This window comes from Manis javanica, chromosome 12 (assembly GCF_040802235.1).
Source record: "Manis javanica isolate MJ-LG chromosome 12, MJ_LKY, whole genome shotgun sequence".
Classification (NCBI taxonomy): Eukaryota; Metazoa; Chordata; class Mammalia; order Pholidota; family Manidae; genus Manis; species Manis javanica.
Genome location: NC_133167.1, coordinates 3,893,642 through 3,911,251, shown reverse-complemented (window position 1 = coordinate 3,911,251; position 17,610 = coordinate 3,893,642). Strand labels below are relative to the sequence as shown.

General features: G+C 43.0%; 1 protein-coding gene across 3 annotated transcripts in view; it reads right to left on the bottom strand.

Moving 5' to 3' along the window:
• The window catches only part of DRC11 (dynein regulatory complex subunit 11), a 157,192-nt gene that overhangs the window by 30,342 nt on the left and 109,240 nt on the right, over nt 1-17,610 (bottom strand). For all 3 annotated transcript variants that reach the window (XM_037009733.2, XM_037009732.2, XM_037009735.2), the window contains 4 exons: nt 15,949-16,007; nt 13,895-13,977; nt 7,783-7,890; nt 3,792-3,991 (listed from right to left, as the gene is read on the bottom strand). In XM_037009733.2, coding sequence (XP_036865628.2) covers nt 3,792-3,991; nt 7,783-7,890; nt 13,895-13,977; nt 15,949-16,007 — 450 coding nt within the window. The remainder of the gene's footprint in view (nt 1-3,791; nt 3,992-7,782; nt 7,891-13,894; nt 13,978-15,948; nt 16,008-17,610) is intronic.

The window sequence follows — 17,610 nt, the reverse complement described above, 5'->3', positions numbered from 1 at the left end:
TGGAAAACTCAAAGAACTGAGCATATATCATAGCTTCTGCCAAGTTGGAGGAGCTTGGAAAACACCTCAGGATTTCCACTGAAACCTCAAAATAAACATGACATTCTAGGACTAAGGGATTTACCTTGGGCTACAGGCAAAATGAAATGAACCCACAGTAACAAAATAGGAAATGAAGCCTCTGAAAGTTTGAGCTGTAATTTAACTGCCTCTTATAACAAAGCATGCCTCAAAGTGTCAAAACACCCCATCCACAATGCCTAATATAAAATTAAAAAATCATTACTGATTGATCATTATGGAAAAACAGGAAAATGTGACACATAGTCACAGAAAAAGCAGTCAAATAGAAACAAATCCCAAGGACTGGCATTAGCAGGTAAGTACTATAAAGCCACGGTTAAGTTCAAGGACTAAAAGGAAAAGATAGTCACATTGAATGAACAGATGGAGAATTGCAGCGGAGAAGTGAAAACCTATAAAATTAAGCAAATTAAAATGCTAGAACTGAAAAGTAAAATGTTAGAAATAAAAAGAATCCACAAGGTATATTAAATACCAGATTGGAGGTGGTAGAAGAAAGCGTTGGTAAATTTGAATACGGATTAATAAAATTTATGCAATGTGGAAACTAGAGAGAACAGAACCTTAATGACTTGTGGGACAATATTAAGCAGTCAAATATATATGTAATTAGAGCCTCAGGAAAGTAGAGAGAATGGGGCAGAAAGAATATTAAAAAAAAAATGGTGGCCAAAAGTTTCCAAAATTGGTTTAAAACATGTATTTACAGATACAGTGGGCACAGTGAGCCTTTAGCAGTTTAAGTATGAAGAATAAATAAAACTACCTAGACACATCATAATCTGATGAAAACCAAAATAATGAGAAAAACCTTATAACCATTCAGAGAATAATGACACATTACCCACAGGGGATCAACGATTTGAATTTCTGATAATTTTTCATCAGAAATAATGGAGGTAAGAAGACAATGGAATGACATCTTTAAAATGCTGGAAAAACATGTGTCAAGCCAGAATTCCATATCGAGCAAAAACATATATGTTGAGCCTTCAAATGGAGGCAAAGTAAAGACATTTAAAATGCATGCTAAGAAAATATGTTGTGTGTAGACTTGCACCAAAAGAAATGCTGAAAGAATTTCTTCAGCTAAGAAGGAAATAAGCCAGGGGGAAAGTCGGCTTGACAGAAAGAGGTGAGAGTGCTGGAAATGGTAAGTATGTAGGTAAGTGTAAAACACGAAATCTCCCCCCTTGATTGCTTTAAAAGACAAATGGCTATTTAATGTGAAAATAATAATACTCTACTGTGGTGTTTATAACAGTTCTAAATGTAAAATATATGATAAAAATGTAAAGGACAAGGGATAATAAATGGATTATATTTTTGTCAGGTTATTTTCTATGTAATATAAATACAGTACAATATTAACTTTATGTAGATTGTGATAAGCTGAAAATGACTATTGCAATCTGTAGAACAATCACTAAACAGTAAGAAAAAGGCATTGGTAAAAAGGTAATAGAGGAATTCAAATAAGATACTAAAAAGTAGAGTTAACTGAAAGAAGGCAGGAAAGGAAAAACAGAAGAAGGAAAAAAGAAACAGGACAAATAGAGAACAAACAGTAAAATGGTAGCCCTGACTCAAACACAGGAATAATTGCATTTAGTGGAATTTGAACAAATGCTCCAATTAAATGGCACATGTTATCAGATAGAATAAGAAGCTAAGACTCAAGTGTGTGCCGTCCACAAGAAATGTGCTTTAGCTATAAAGACATTGAAAACAGAAGAAGATAAAGAAAGCTGTGGCTCTATTCATGTCAGACTAGGTAGACTTCAAGACAAGGACTATTACTAGAGGCAAAACGACATTCTGCAATGATCAAATAACCCATCAGGAGACTGACAATCCTAAATGCGGGTGCAAATCATAACAGCTCTGCAACATACATGGGGCAAAAACTGACAAAACCTGAGAGAAATACAGGATTCCAAAGCCAGAGTGGGAGGTGGCAGCACCCTGTTTCAGAAACTGATAAACAACTGAACGACCCAAACATGAAGAGAGGAAAAAGCAAGCCATGGAAGGAGAGAACATTCGCAGTCCGCGTGCCCGACGAAGAGCTCGTAAGCAGAACACCCCGAGGACTCCTAGAAATCACAAGACCAGCGGCCTGGGGAAAAGTCGGTGCGGGACTTGAGCAGACATTTCAAAAGAGAAGTTATACAAGGACCAAAGGGCATGTGAAAGTGGCGGCTCCACAGATGCACACGGTTTTCAAAGGTCACACTTAAGTATCCTTAGGATCTGCGCATTTCAATGATGATGATTCTGCCTTAATAAGGACAGTGCTGCGGGGCGAAGAGAAGCACCTCAGTTTCCACCCCAGCTCAGCTACTTGTTCTTGGTGGCCTTGGCAAATCACCTAACTTCTCAGATCCCCAGTTTTTCTGTAAAAGGGGAACGAGAATGAACTTCGCTGGGATGCTGGGGAGATCAGTGTAATGACACGAAGATGTGAGACTCCAGCCCATATGAGGTGCTCCACTGATGTTCAATGGTGTTTCTCAGGTTCCTACCCACCTTCCTCTTCTCCCGCCTCCTAGCTTGTCAAAATTCTTTCTCCAGGGGTTCCTGCTGGACAAGCAAGGGGGGGCAGTAGAGGGGAATGCTCTAGCTCGCCGTAGAGACGGGGGCTCTGTGGCTAAGGGAAGAAATCTCACCGCCGCCGCATTCTCCCTGGCGGCTGTTGGAATGTACAGAAAAGGAGCCATGTGTAGGCGCAGCCGTGCACACACAGCCATCTCCTGTGCTTCAGAGCCCCAAGCAGATGCAGAGCCATCTAGCCCCAAGGACAGGATAGGCCTTGCTGTACGTTTTAACATGGAAAACCTGGCTTGCCTGGCATTCTAGCAACCAAAAGTGAATTGAACAGCATAAAGACAACTCCACCAAACAAAAATGAAATCCCATGAAATCAAAAAATTTAAATATAAATATTCTGTATCAAAATGCTTTCAAACTTGGCAATCCTTGCACGTTTACATGTATATTGTGTCCCTATCTACCAGCTTACCGTCATCATCTCTATCTAAGCTATATCAGGGAATTATTACTTTTAGGGCTGACAGAGGATCGCAGTATATCATTTGGTTTAGCTCATTCATTTTGGCGATGATAAAACACAGACCTAGGGTGGCGAAGAGCTTATCTAAGATCACAGAGCTGGCTAGTGTACAGATATTTTAGGACACCGTGTCCTCTGGGTGTGAGATATAATTGAGCATTTATATTCCCAGGGTCAGCTTAGCAACCCAGGCTCCTTATTTCCTGGCTAAGGAGCTGAGTGCAGGGGGTACCAAGCCTTGGAAATTCATGCCATGTGGGAAAGAATTCCCAAAAATGCAAACGTTTGATGCTATTATTGAAGGGATGAAAATAGAAATCCTGGATTTAATTTTCAGTGACGTGTGAGCATTTGAGGAAGGATTCCAGCGGCAGAAGGAGGCTGGTCTGGATGGCACAGGAGGGTTTTTATGCAATGTAAGAAGCTGTTCATAATTGTTGGATGCTAGCCAGATGCAATAATTAAGTAATTTACAGGAGGATGCGACGGGGAAGTTTAAGAGGGATGTGCCTGTCAGCCTGAGGAAACTGTCTGCCGGGGTCTGGGCTAGTCGGCTCAAGGAAGTTCACTGCAGGATTCGGAAATGTGACTTGAGAGAGGGAGGAGAATGGGAGCCAGAAAGTGTAATAAATACCTTGAGGACCATGTGCAGCATCATCTGGAGGCCGGCTTTGCCAGGGTATTTCCCAGCAATGTTCGTCGCGGACAAGTTGAAGAGGTTGGCTCCCGTTTCGGTACAGATGGCATGGACCAGCATTTTCTTCCCTACCCCTGACGGCCCCGCCAGGAGCAGGGACTTCACCACAGGAGCTTTCTCATGCACTGCTGCAGAACCTAAAGGAGGCGAGGCAGAGGCTGTACAACCCTGGCAGGAAAAGAAGGGGTTCCTAGACTAGGGTTCCTTGCGTCCGTTGCTCCGCTGTGTGGCCCCGGTTACCGTGACGGCGATGGCTCTTTCGGAGGCATGTCCCGGCGGGGGCCGCCTCCCCTCAGCTGGCTCTGCAGCGCCTCGGGTTTGCATGTCAGGGCTTGAGATGGAGCCACGGGCCTCCCTGGGTGTTTGAAATTTTGCTTCTCTCCTACCCCTCACTCTAGAATTCCCCCCAAACTCATCATTTTAAAGAACATTCCTGCAATAACGTACCTTGGGCATTTTTTGAGAGGGGATTTCTCTGCTCTCAGCAGCAGCATTACATCCTTTGAGAGCTTGGGAGGAAGAATGTGGAGACACGGTGGGAAAGGAGGCTGGGAAGTGTTCATTAGTGATTCTTAGAAGGCAAAGGGGAAAACCGAGATACGGGCGGCTGTAGGCTGGCTTCTTTCTTCTGCTCTGGTTTCTAGCCTGTCAGGGGGGATGCAGCCAACCTGACACTTGATAATAGAGAGGCCTGGATTATTATAGGGTCACTTAGAGGGCTGTGCCTCGTGTTCTCAACTACTTTGTCTCCTTCAAGCCCAGATTGGGATGTGGCCTTGAGGATCATCCATTATCCTGAACACAGGCGGTGCCCACACTGGCTCTAAGTGATTGTAAAGTGAGTGGGATTAAATCTGGAAAAGTGTTGCAATCGAAACATTTACTGTCATCTAAGTTTGTGAGGTCACCTATGGGGCACTTGTGGGTTTGCTGTAAATATATCAATATTATAATTATTGTGCATTTCTCTCTTTCTTTTTTAATGTGTAATAGAAAAGCTATAGAGAATTTACTAAATAATTTAAAAAATTTTATGGTTACTTAACATGAACTTGGTAAAGAGTTTTGAGCGAGTTCTTTTTAAAATGAATTTAAGTAGGCATGCTTTATTTGTGGTTAGTGAGGGCTATGGTACTGTTACATGATAAAGGAGATACAGTTTGCTGTGCTAGGAGAGACGAGACGCCATTCATCGGCTGTCCATTCAGGGCCTTGGCATTGAGGGCTGCCCAGTCCATCGCCCTGCTTAGGGCTGTCACAGGTTCCAATGTGGGTTAGTCGGGATTTGCTGTAAAGAGTTTATAACCAGGAGGGGAGTTAAACCCCAGTGGATGTGACTAGAATGGGAGGCAAATCATGCTGATATCGATGAGAGCCACAGAGGGCTCCGAGAAGAAACCAATTCCAACTGGGAGTGGGGTCGGGTGGCTCGGGCTGGACTTGCAGGAGAGGCCGGCCTGTAAGCGGGCCTCTGAACAGTGGGTAGAACTGGAATGTGTAGTGAAGGGGACACGTGAGAAGATCCCACATGCGGGGACACAGTGACTGCAGGCCTGGAGTCGGGGGTCAGACAGCCACTATGGAGTGGCAGGAATTCTGACTGGTGACGGAGCAGGCACAGCAAAGGTGTGGGGATGGAGCCTGGTGCCAGCCGCTGGGTGCCTGGGGGCTGGTGGGGCTTGCAGATGCGCTAAGGGTCCTGGCTGAAGCTGGGGGCTGGGGAGAGGCTCTGCGAGGGTAGAGGGCAAAGAGGACAGTGCTGAGGACAGAAGCTGGGGAGGGGACAGCAGGATGGAAGGGTCAGGGGGTAGGGAGACCCAGGAGAACGTGTCACTTACTCCAGGGAAGTGACTCTCCAGAGGGGGGTGGTCGCCAACGTCCCTCAGAGAGGTTGGGAAGGGTGGCACAGGAAGGCCTGTGCCCCTGGGCCTCACTGACCTCTGCACAGCCCTTCAGAAGGGTGGCAGCGGCCGGGATCTGGCAGGGATGTGCCTGCCACAGTGTCCAGGGACAGCTCTTCTACCCATCTTGCCTTTCAATGGCAGTTAAAAAAAAAAGTTACACAGAATGACCGAGAGACAGAGGGCATTTCCAGGCTCCCGTGCATTCAGCCTTTGCGACTTTCAGAGGATCAGAGTCCCATGGAGGCCAGCCAGTGTCCCGTGTCCTAACCCGGCTCTGCCACTTTGTCACTAGGAGGTCCTCAGCCACTTGGAAAGCCTTACTCATCTGTAGAAACAGGGACAAGGTCCAGCTGGATGGGCTTTTCTGGGAAATGGAACAACGCCCCTCAAATTCTCAAGCACGCCGTTTCTGCTGTGAGGACGCCCCCCTCCCTTCCTCCGCTCTTTCCACGTGCTGGGGGACAGCTGCTCTTCTGGGAGGGTGGCAGGTGAATGCTGACCAGAGGCCCCCTGGAGTGGCCTGATCTGCCCGGGGGCTGTGAAAGCTCCAGCCTCGTTCTGGGAGGCCTGGCTGAGGCTCCGGAGCCCTGGAGGCCGGCGGGAGCGTGTGCTGCTGGCTGGGCGGAGAGCGGCCTCACGGGTGTCCTCAGTGCCCGCTGCACGGTGGCCGAGCTGCTTAGTCCTGCCAGCGGCAACCAGAGCAGCAGGGCCAGCAATCACATTGCTCTTTGTAACCCAATACTAGTCCAGACATCTGACACTTAAATGAGGGCAGGTCGGGGATGCTCTTCTCTGTCTGTCCTGTTTGTGCACAGCAGACACACACAGCGGTCGTGAGAACAAACGTCCGCTAGCCCTGGGCCTGGGGAGGTCAGCAGCCTGTAGGGACTTCACGTTTCTCCCCGGCATGATCTGAGCGGAATGCTTCCTGAGCACCCTTCTTCAAGTGCTTTCAAGCCGGCTAGGAAATGACATCACCACCTCGCATCCAGGAGCCGCAGGGCAAACACGCCACCCCCTCGCTTGTTAAAGATTGGTTGGCTCCTGGAGCTCTGCTCTGCTGCCTTCAGCCACACTGATACAGTCAAAGGCCAATTATTTTACTTACAGGGACACCATAAATACTGCATATTTATTTTGTTGACCCTAAATTATTTTGACCTCCACAGTATTATATACTTATGCTAAATATGTAATTTATGTTGACCTCAAATTCCATTGACTACTTATGACATTAAGCTAAAAGAGCTATGAACTATTTTTTGCCAATAGGTTTAATTTCTTACTTAAGTCAAAGTGGAATGATATCGTAAGTGCCCAAACTATTCCCATGTCATTTTGAAGCAAATTAAACAAAAGGTGCTCTATTTCAGAACTGCAGTCGGAGCTCAGCCTGGCTGGAGATCCTACCCTTCCTCAGGTGACTGGGGCCATGCACATATTAAAGTTATAAAAAAGTAAAAGTGAATGAGAACAGCAGGTGTCTCTGTTTAATGAGGGCCCCACCTTTCCTGCACCTTCGGCGCACTTTAAAACTCTGGTACAGCTGTCGGAACAGCCATTCGAATCTTACTTAGCAGTTAGAGTGAACTTCAGTGGAAACTGGCGGAGCTTTGATCCTTTACATCCAGAGTTACACTTGCACCGACTCCTGAAAGGCCGCCTCTGTTAAGGACATAGTAATAGAAGCCTGTGTGCAAAAGGCAAGCCTAACCATAGCTCTTTGTCTAATTTGATTAATTTTAATTGCAGGTGCTTGCTTTGGCTATTCTCTCTCCAGATGAATGCCGACAGGCCTGTCAGCCAGAAGGTGGAGCGGGCACGTGGCTGTGCTCCCCGGGGAGAGGCTCTCTGTGTGCTCTGGGGTGGATGTGCTATTGCAAAGGAACTGTCCTTGTGCAAAACTCTCTGTAGGAAGAGTTAAGCCGCAGTGCATGTTGATGACAACCAGGGAGAATGTCAAAGCCAGCAAGCAGTGCATCTCTGCTTCTGGGAAAGGCACCACAGGGCACAGGAGTCTTTACCTAGTGGCAAGATGCCATACAGGGTGACGAGTTGTCTGACGTCCAGGAGGGAAGGCATGGGTTCTGTGGATACCTGGCGAAGAGTGGTCCCCAGGTAGCTGTACTCACCTGGAGAAAAGGAAACAGAGGGTCAATGGATGGAAAACTGTGCTGCTCTGAGCTGCATGACTTCAGCACTTGCAAAATTAACACAGAATACAAACAACATTTCTAGGAAAACATGATCATGTTATAGTCTTTATGAAGAACACATCTTTTCTCAGAGAAGCTGTCTAGTCATGAAAGCATTGCTATACTGGCTACAGTAACCGGGACTTATATCGACTATGATACTAACCTCCTAGTATTAAAAAAATAACTTTTCAATACTGAGTGTGTGAAGTGGAACAAAGTTCTAAAATGAAGGATATACAAAGTAGACTGGAATATAGTAGGTTTTATTTGATTTATATTCCAAGAGCAATGCCTAACATTTGCACAAGCTTTAAAAATCAATTATTTAAGATTAGCGTGAAATTTGTGTAAATCTCACTCTCAAATGCGGTCATTGGAAAGGGAGGATATGAGTCCAATTTAGGATAAATAGAAACATCTACTTTTGAGGATAATATTCATTTACATTTTATTATTTTCAAAGGATTATCAAAGGACTACTACAGAAATAAATCTTTACAGGTTTAATTAGAAGGCATCAAAGGCCTTAATTGTAACTAGTCATAAATCTGAAGTGCTATTTTCTAACTAATTTAGATAAGGTCACTGAGGAAATTAGTTTGCCTGTCGTCATTTGTCATGAGGGTGGACCTTTATAGGCTCGTAGGGTTCTTTCTTGATTTCTACCTGAATCTGATGGGAAAATATTCAGTGAATGAATCACAGTGTCTTGATCATTTTTTTCTAACTTTTTTCCTATAACAAATACAGATCTTACAGAGCTTTTGATGTGATATATGCATAACAAACACAATACACTTATGTGTTAGTGAAGTACTGAAACTATCAAAAGCTTTAGAGCATTTTAAAATGCTAAGAAGCTTAGAGTTAAAACCCAGATAATGATCACTGTTTTGCTGTGGAGGGAAGCCTTTCAAAGCCTCCACTGAAAAAAAAAAAAGAGATGTCCTTGCAAGGACACTGGGTATTGGTGGAGAGAATGAAAGATAATGAAAAGCTTCTATTATGGCTTCGGATCCCTCGCTTTTTAATGAGTAGGTAATAAATAGAAGAGTGGTTAATTTCGCCTTCACTAGAGTAGGAAGGGATCCTGTAGCCACCGTTAAATCCAGGGCTTATTGCTGTAAACATGACATTAGAGGTGATATGAAAGTGACCCCAATTTTCCTGCTTAAGTAAATCCATATTAATATCCAGATGCACCACATTTTCTCAAACTGAAGAGATTTTATTTAGACAAATTATGTTAAGTTGAATTAGTGGGTGCTGGTTCTGATGGAGTGAAGGACATAACTAGCCTGGGCCATTTGCCAAGTGAGGAGACTCATTCTGAAAGCATATGACTGCTTTGCTGTTGCCTAGTGTGGAAGCTGTTAACCCTTCCCGTCTAGCCAATCAGAACTTAGAAACTTTGGGGTTCCCTGCAAAGATGCCGTCTTCCACAAGGGAAGAAGGCAATGGTGGATGAAGAGGTGTTTGAGGTAAAAGGCATGGAGAAGGGCAAGGAAACCTAGATCAATGGGAGGAAAAGAAACAGGGAATGTGTTATGGGTGGGACTGTGTCCCCTTAAAGTTCCTAGGGTGAAGTTCTCATCCCCAACATCTCAGAATGCGACCTTATTTGGAAATAGGATCCTCGCAGGTATCATTAGTTAAGGTGAGGTCCTAATCCGGTAGGACTGGTGTCCTGTATCAAAAGGGGAAATTTGCACACAGATGGCCACCCAGGGAGAAGGCCATGCGAAGACGTAGGCAGAGATGGGCTGGTGCACCAGAAGCCAAGGAAACACCAGGGGCTACCAGCAAGCCCCCAGGGGACAAGACAAGGGATGAAGTGCTGTGGCCACCCCAGGCCTTGAAGGCAGCTGGGCATCCTGGTGAGAAGATGGAAGGGTCTAGGGGACTGGAGAGAGCTGGGGCTGGAAGGACCTCCAGGACTGCAGCAAATGAATGGATTCTCCCTCAAAGGCTGTAGGAGAATGAGCCCTGAGCACATTGTGACTGGGGTTTTTGGCCTCCAAAACTGAAAGAATAAATCTGCTCTTTAAGCCCTTCAGTTGTGATACTTGTTACAGCCTTCCAAGCAAACTAATACAGGATGAGCAAAATAACTGCTAAGGGTAGAAACAAAGTACAGTTAAAAAAATAATGAGATATAATAAAAATACTTGAGAAATAAAGGAATCAGCTTTCAATATCCATATCACGCACATTTTTAAAAAAGAGAATGATGAAAGAACAACTTATAAAAAATACTCATTAAACAAGGAAAAGGGGAGAGAGAAGATGGAGGCCCACACAGGTGAGATAAAAGACCTCATGAGTCAATACTGACATTTCCCGTTCAAATTCAGTATTATAAATTTTTACTTAATTTCTTTTATATTACATCTCTTTATTCTTTCTTCCATAGAAGGAGAATATCAGTCTTCAAGGACAAAGAAGATGATAGATTATCTCATAATTTTCATTTGCTTCATCCCACATCACAATGTACACACACACACACACACACACACACACACACATCTCATAATAAAATCCACACTATCAATACCACTTACAATAGCTGAAAATGGTTAACTTTTTTGTATGTGCTAATTCTTCCTGTCCCGTTTTTGGGGGTTGAACCACATTCACATTGTCAGGACATTCAGCCATTACCTGTTACACACTCTCCCTGGTAGCCTCATTTAGTCTAAGTGGTATGAGTATCTATAGTGAATGCTCATTATCAGTCCTTGCAGTCAAGTCTCACTGGTCATTTGTGGTTGTCTATAAAGTTCATTCATAGTAGATTCTTCAGGAAGGGCTCACGGGGAAAATATTCTGAGTTCTTGCCTGTTTATGTGTGTGTGTCCTGTATACCCGAAAATAAATTTGGCTGGGTTCAAAATCTTTGATCTTATTCCCTTTCCTTCAGAATTTAAAATACATCACTTTATTTACTTCTATAAAGTGTTGCTGTTGAAAAGTGTGATGATATTCTAATTTCCTTGCCATTGTAAGTCTTGTTGCATAGATGCTGAATGGAATTTTTTTTCCCTGTAAAGTCTGGTACTTTTACTGGAATATCTTGGTGGTGGTCAATGGGAGTTGGTATTCTCATGTACACAGTGTGATCTTTCATTATGTGGTTTGCATTTTGTTTAAGGAAAAATTTCATTAGTAATAGTTCTTTGTATTTGTTTTGTTCCTTTGCTCTGGTTTTCTTTTCCAAGGTTTCATAGTATCCAGATGTATGTTGGACCTTCTTTGCCTATCTTTACTATTTGTTGCTTTCATTTGAATCTTTTAGTTTAATTCCTCATTTCTAGTTTTATTTTTAAAAATTTCTGTCTTTCAATTTTATTTCTCTTAAAGCATTCCTGTTGACTTTATTCTTGTATTCACTGTCATTTAGTTTTTTTTCTAAAACAATTTCCCCTTTATTTCTAGTATTCCTTGAGTTTTGTCAATTCATTTCTGCATTTTCTAATTCTATTGTATGTATTGTTACATGTTTTCTATAATTTTCTTAATGCATATTAGCTTAGTTTGAAGGAGTAAGTTCCAGTTATGCCTGTTTTATGGGCTTTTTTTGTGATGTTAATTTGTTCCTTATTCTTTCTTTTCTTTAGAATCTTTAACCTTGAACTTTTCCTTTGCTTAAGTTTATATGAGCTAATATTCCCATATTTTTAGAAGAAAACTTGGTTTGGGGTAGCTTTTTAAACTTCATAGAGGCTTCCTTTTCATATATATTAAAAGCATGGTGGCTGCCTTTTGAAACCCCTCCCAGTTTCAGCTGCAGCTATTTCCCACTGTATCTCCAATGTCTGCTTGCTGGTTATCTGGCATTCTTCTGCTCTGTGTCCCCAGTGGCTTATACTGTAGGGTTTGAGGGGAAACGCTGCCACTTAGTTTTGATGTAAATGTTGCCACAGGTTTTTTTTTTTAATGTGGGGGTCTCGGATGACCCCTGGATGTCATTCAAGCTGAGGATGGGAAGACCAGGGACGAGACCAAGGGGAACCGACCCCTGTGGCAACTTGACTAATTTTGTTAGACTGGATCATTTTCATTTGAAGTCACTCTAAATGTCTGACCCCATTTACCCCGACCTTAGGCATCTTAGTGATACTGTCTGAAAACTGACAGATCATTGAAAAAGTTCAAGATGGCTAAGAAATTATAAGGAAATAGGAAATATGTCCATTAAATTTTTTTTAGACTCTAGCATGTGCCGGGTATTGTACTAAACACTAGGAATTCAGTGATGAACAAAAGAGACACGATATGAAAGGAGATGGCAGACAAAGAAATCAGGGACCTCAACCACAAGTAGAGAGGTAGGGCTCTGTTAAAAATGCCATTTTTCTCCATATTAACAGAATTAGAACATAAGGGAATCCAGGAAAAGACCCTATAGTACTTGAACAAGAAATACATAAAATAAATGGAAACACATACATAGTCCAATATACATTCTGGTAAAATTCTGACACCACTAGGAAATATGAAGGATCCTCTAAGCCTGCAAGAAGGAAATGTGGCTTTATTTCAGGAGAATTAATCATTTTTTGATCCAAGGGAAATGCCAGCGTTTGTCAGGTGAAAAACTGGGTCAGTATAAACATGAGAATTTAAAAGATGGAAATGGATTATAATACAATAAAAAAAAGAGTATTCATGTGTCCACACTGAAACCACCCAATTTTAAAAGGAGGGAGGGAGGGATATCCCTTCCTAGAAGAATGGTGATTAATAAAAAGCAGACGGGATGAAGAAATAGAACATCTCCACTTCACAACCACCATGGCAATAGTCAATGCAGGCAAAAATCACCAGTAGATGCAGAAACCTTTAAGACCGTTGGGAACAGAACCTCCAGAACCTCAAAGTATCTCCCCTCCCTCCAGGTTACTTGTCAGTTTCAAAGGGGAAGCTGAAGCCTTACAATGGAGAACTGGGGGGAACAGATCTTCACCAGTGATTACACTTCACCACCACCTGTCCCTGGGCAAAGTGGCATCGTGCGCCTCCAACGTGAAATGCTGAGAAGGATGCAATATCACCTACGTAGCCCCCTGTCCAAAACAGCTGACCTGATTCGAGCCATGGGGAAACCATGAAACCGATTCTGTGGAAGGACTGTCTGTAAAGCTAAGACTCTTTTAAAAAGTCAATATTGTGAAAGAAGGAGAAGGCTGGACATCATTCCAGATTAAAGGAATGAAAGAAGACTTAAAAAGATGACCACTGCATCCATGACCTTGTATTTTGGATTGAGAAAGACATTATTAGGAATGTTGGAAAAATTGGTTATTAACTAGATATTAGGTAGTAGTATTGAATTAGTGCTAAATTTTCTGCATGTGATTATCCTTTTGTGGTTATGTTAGGAGAATGTGCTTGTTCACTGTAGATGTACGAAAGTGGAAATGATTAGGGTGGAGGGATTATGAAGAATTTTAAGCTTTAAGTGTCTTTTCAGGTCATATATATATATTTTTAATTAAGTGAAAACTATCAGCTGAAGACGGTGATAGCAAGTGTCCTCGCCCCCTTCCCCCCAACTGCCCCTGTGGCGGCCCCTTCTGGGTGGAGCTCCTCCTGCAAGGGCTGTGTGCTGTGGGAGTGCCAGGTGCCGGCCCCTTGGACATTTTGTTTAAATGTAGAAGCGTGAACAATTCTTCATTTACTCAGTTCAGCTTAAGCCAGAAAGAATGTCCCAGGGAAGGTTGCAAGTAGGTTCTACCGTATTAGGGAGAGAGCTGGACCCATTAGTTCACAGCACGGAATGAATTCAAATCAAGGCAATGCAAGAAACATCTACTACAAGCCACTATGGGCCAAGTTTGGTTTGGACAAAACCACAAATGAGACATGTTTCCAGGCTGTTGTGACCTCAGAACCCAAGGTGACACATACATGCATCACTCTTTGTGTACTTTACCGATGTAATCAGACAGGTTGACTTTCAGAGCCTGGATCAATAACCCTTCTTCCACCAGCTCCTTGTACAGAGATTCGATGGTCCTGGGGATGAAGCAGACCATCTATTCCATGAGCGCACACAGACTCAGCGGTATTTCTACTAATCATTCCATATGCACAGGGCTTTAGTCAGATCTGTTTCAAAGTACATTTGTCTATAGATAAATAAATTGATTTTTGAAATGTTTCTATAATTTGGGGATAAATTAGGCTTTCTAAAACAATGCTTTCACTCATCCATGTGTGTATCTCATGTTTCCCATTAATAAGAATTATGTCTCTGGGCATCTGAGACCAGCTATAACTCCTGCAGCCTGCCTGCCCTTCATCAGTCTTCATGATGGCACAAATATGAATTAGAAATTACCCAATAATAGTAATGCAATGGGCCCATAATTATATATTCAGTTAGCATCTGCAAGCTGTAGATCATTAATCCTTTATGAAATGGATGTTTCCTTTTAACCCAATAGCATAGTAGTTTAAGAGAAGTATCTATAAAGGACAAAGGTGTATAAGGGAAATCTAATATGAGACAAATGTCTAAAGCAGTGAGTGTGATGACTTTTTAGGAGGGTGTTATGCTTTCCATAGTGTTTACAGATGACAAAACCTTTTCTCTAACAGGGCCTTGGGCATATAGCCAGCACCCTGGTAATTTACACTAACTGAGGAAAAAATGGAGATAGTATCCCACTTACTGAGTGAGACTCCTGGTGAGATTCCCTGGGGCTTAGCTGCAGGAATTCAGGTGGGTCAGGCTTGGATATCCTTCGCTGTGAGCCTCTGAGACCTGCCGGCTCTTCCCTCCCCATTTCCAGAGGCCTCATTCTTGGGCTCTGCCCTAATGTTTCTTTAGACTGAAGAACTGTAAACATAACTATATTTAAACAGTTCTTTGTTCTATTATCCTGGTTTGTGTGATTAAAAGAGACTCAAGAGAAATCAGTTAGATTCAAGCCAAATACCATTGGGATAAACGCTAATTCAATGACCCCACACTTTGATGACTGGAATTTTATTCTATCAAATATATCTAAAACAGCGGGCTCTCTGCTGAGAAAGTTTTGGTAGTAATGGAATTTGGGATAATAGCATCTGACCTATAGCCAGAAAGTATCAACTGCAGTGTTTAATATGAATGCTTATTTAATATAAACATATAACACATGCATAAAATATTAACATAAAACTGAAGAAGATCCTCTAAAATAATCAAAACAAATACATTAAGAAGCTCAGAATGCAAACCTATATTTGGATCTTTTCAGTGAAATGAAGTTTTGTTATGGGATAAAACCTTTCCCACTTTAAAACTACCTTATAACCTATAATAAAAATACTACTGGTTTAAGGTTTATACTAACTGGATGAGAAAACTAGAAGTTGTCTTGCACTGTCTCGGCAGGACTAACTCTAGTGACACATGGTCTTTAAAATCAGAAAGAAAAGCCTTATAGGGATGTTATAACCAGAAATTTCTGTACTTTTGGGTATAAAAGTGCATAAAATACTTGTGGCCTCTCTTCATTTTACTAGGGAATTGCTTGCAGTTTAGTTATGACAGTTCAGCTGTAAAGAAGCAGATATCCAGAATATTCTCAGTGCCTCATGGATATGGGCCATGAGCCACGCCTGCATGATGTGTATTGTTAAAGCAGCATTTTATTCAGTAAAGCACATTTTAAATGTGAATGAATAATCTTAACTGAGTGACTGGGTCATATTGGTAGATCTGATTTTCACTGTGGTTTGTCTTTGGATAAGGCATCTATCATGACCTTCTTCACCTGAAAGGTTGTATTTTGGTTTTGGGAGTAATGTATGAAGGAGAAAGTGGCCTTGACGAGCCACCAATACACCTGTGGCAGTGTGTATGTGGCAGTGAGTCTCTGTGTACCAGAGAGGGGGTGCCTTTCCCAGGCCTAGGCCAAGGACTTAGCCTGCGTCCTGTGCTGTCCTCTGTCCCTGTTCCCTACCACCTGCATGACAACAAACAAGCCCATTCCTTACCTGTCAGCCGTCAGATCTTTATCCTTCTTCCCTTTTCTACCTTTCTTCTCTTTCTTTTTCTGGAAAAAAATGGAAATACCCAACATCTTAGTAAAAAACAAGTGAGCAGATTAGCTCCAGAAATGAGCTAGGGAAGCTGTCTTCTGGGCAGTGGTGGGAATGCGGGGTGCAAGGGTGACACCCCGGGCATGGAGATTTGATGTTGCCGGGAGGGTTGGGACTGGCCTGGAGCCCCAAGCTGCTTATGCGGACATGTCCCCGGGGCAGATGGAAAGTGGGTTCCCACTTCAACTGGAAGAGGCCTAATTCCCACAGGCCCTGACCATTCTGGCTTCCATGCTCTGGGCTCCGGGACAGTGACCTACAGAGGACGGGGTGCCCTGTGCACAGGCCACAAGCTGTCTGATGCCCAGTCACCTGTCAGTTAGCGTCTGGGCCCAGTTCCGGTTCCCAGAAGGAGCTGCGTTTACGTAATTGTGGCTGTTTGAGAGAAGGGCTTGGAACGTGATCTTTCAAAACATTGCTGGTTGTTTTTTTGCCTCCAGTATCCATCCTTCTATCCAGCGTCTCCCCAATGCCCACAGGATAAACGGAAGTTACTCAGCACGATACATGAAGTCCCTGGCCTCTTTTTCCTCTCTGTGGCTCGTCTTCCGTCTCAGGCCTCCTCTGCTGGGCCGTGCTCCCCGCCACCCAGGCCAGACCTTCGGGCCGTTCCCTACCGTCCACACGCCTTCACTCCTCCACGTCTATCTTCTCATTCATTCATTATTTTTATTGTAGTATGATTTATGTAAAGGATACCCATGTACAGGTGATTAACTTTAACCTTGAATTTTTACATATAATCATGTCACCACCACCAAGTTCAACCCAGAGAACCTCTTTTCATCACCCCTGAGCCATCCCTCATGCTGCTTTCTAGTCTGTAGGTAACGGCTGCTTTGACGTCATTGCAGATTTGGATGGCCTGGTCTTGGCATTGAAATCATAGAAATAAACTCTTTTAGGTCTGGCTTCTTTCAGTCAATATTATAATTGCAAGATTCACTCCTGTGGTTGTGCATAGCTATATTGTACATTCACATTTTTCAGTTTTTAATAAATTAATTAAAAAATTTTTAAGATAATGGTAGATTTACATGCGGTTGTAAGAAATAATATAGGGATCCTGAGCACCCTTTACCAGGTTTCTCCCAATGGTAACATCTTGCAGAACTACCTTACAAGATCACAACCAAGACATTGATATTGACCTGGGTTCCTTATTTAGTCTTCTTTGGCATTATTCTGGTGGTGGGGGTTGGGTTTCTCCTTACATCCTCCTGAGGGCAGAGGTCGAGGCTCCTCACGCAGCCTGTGCTGTTGCGCACTGGAGTGGGCCCACAGCCTTTTCTATGGTATTTGGTTTGGGCAGGGGTTTAAAGTTTCTTGTCTTTTTAGACTTCCCCTTTCTTGGTCCTTTGGCTAGAGACAGTAGGCTTCTCTTGGGGTTGTATTTATCTGTCCCCCTTGGCGTTTATGGATTGTGGGTTTCCTCAGCTCTAAGTCTAGAATATATAAGGAAAAAAGAAAATCCAAGGAAATCACCACTGTGTCATTTCTAGGGTCATGCATTCTCTAGCCATTATAGATGCATGACAAATTTAGGATTGTTTTCCT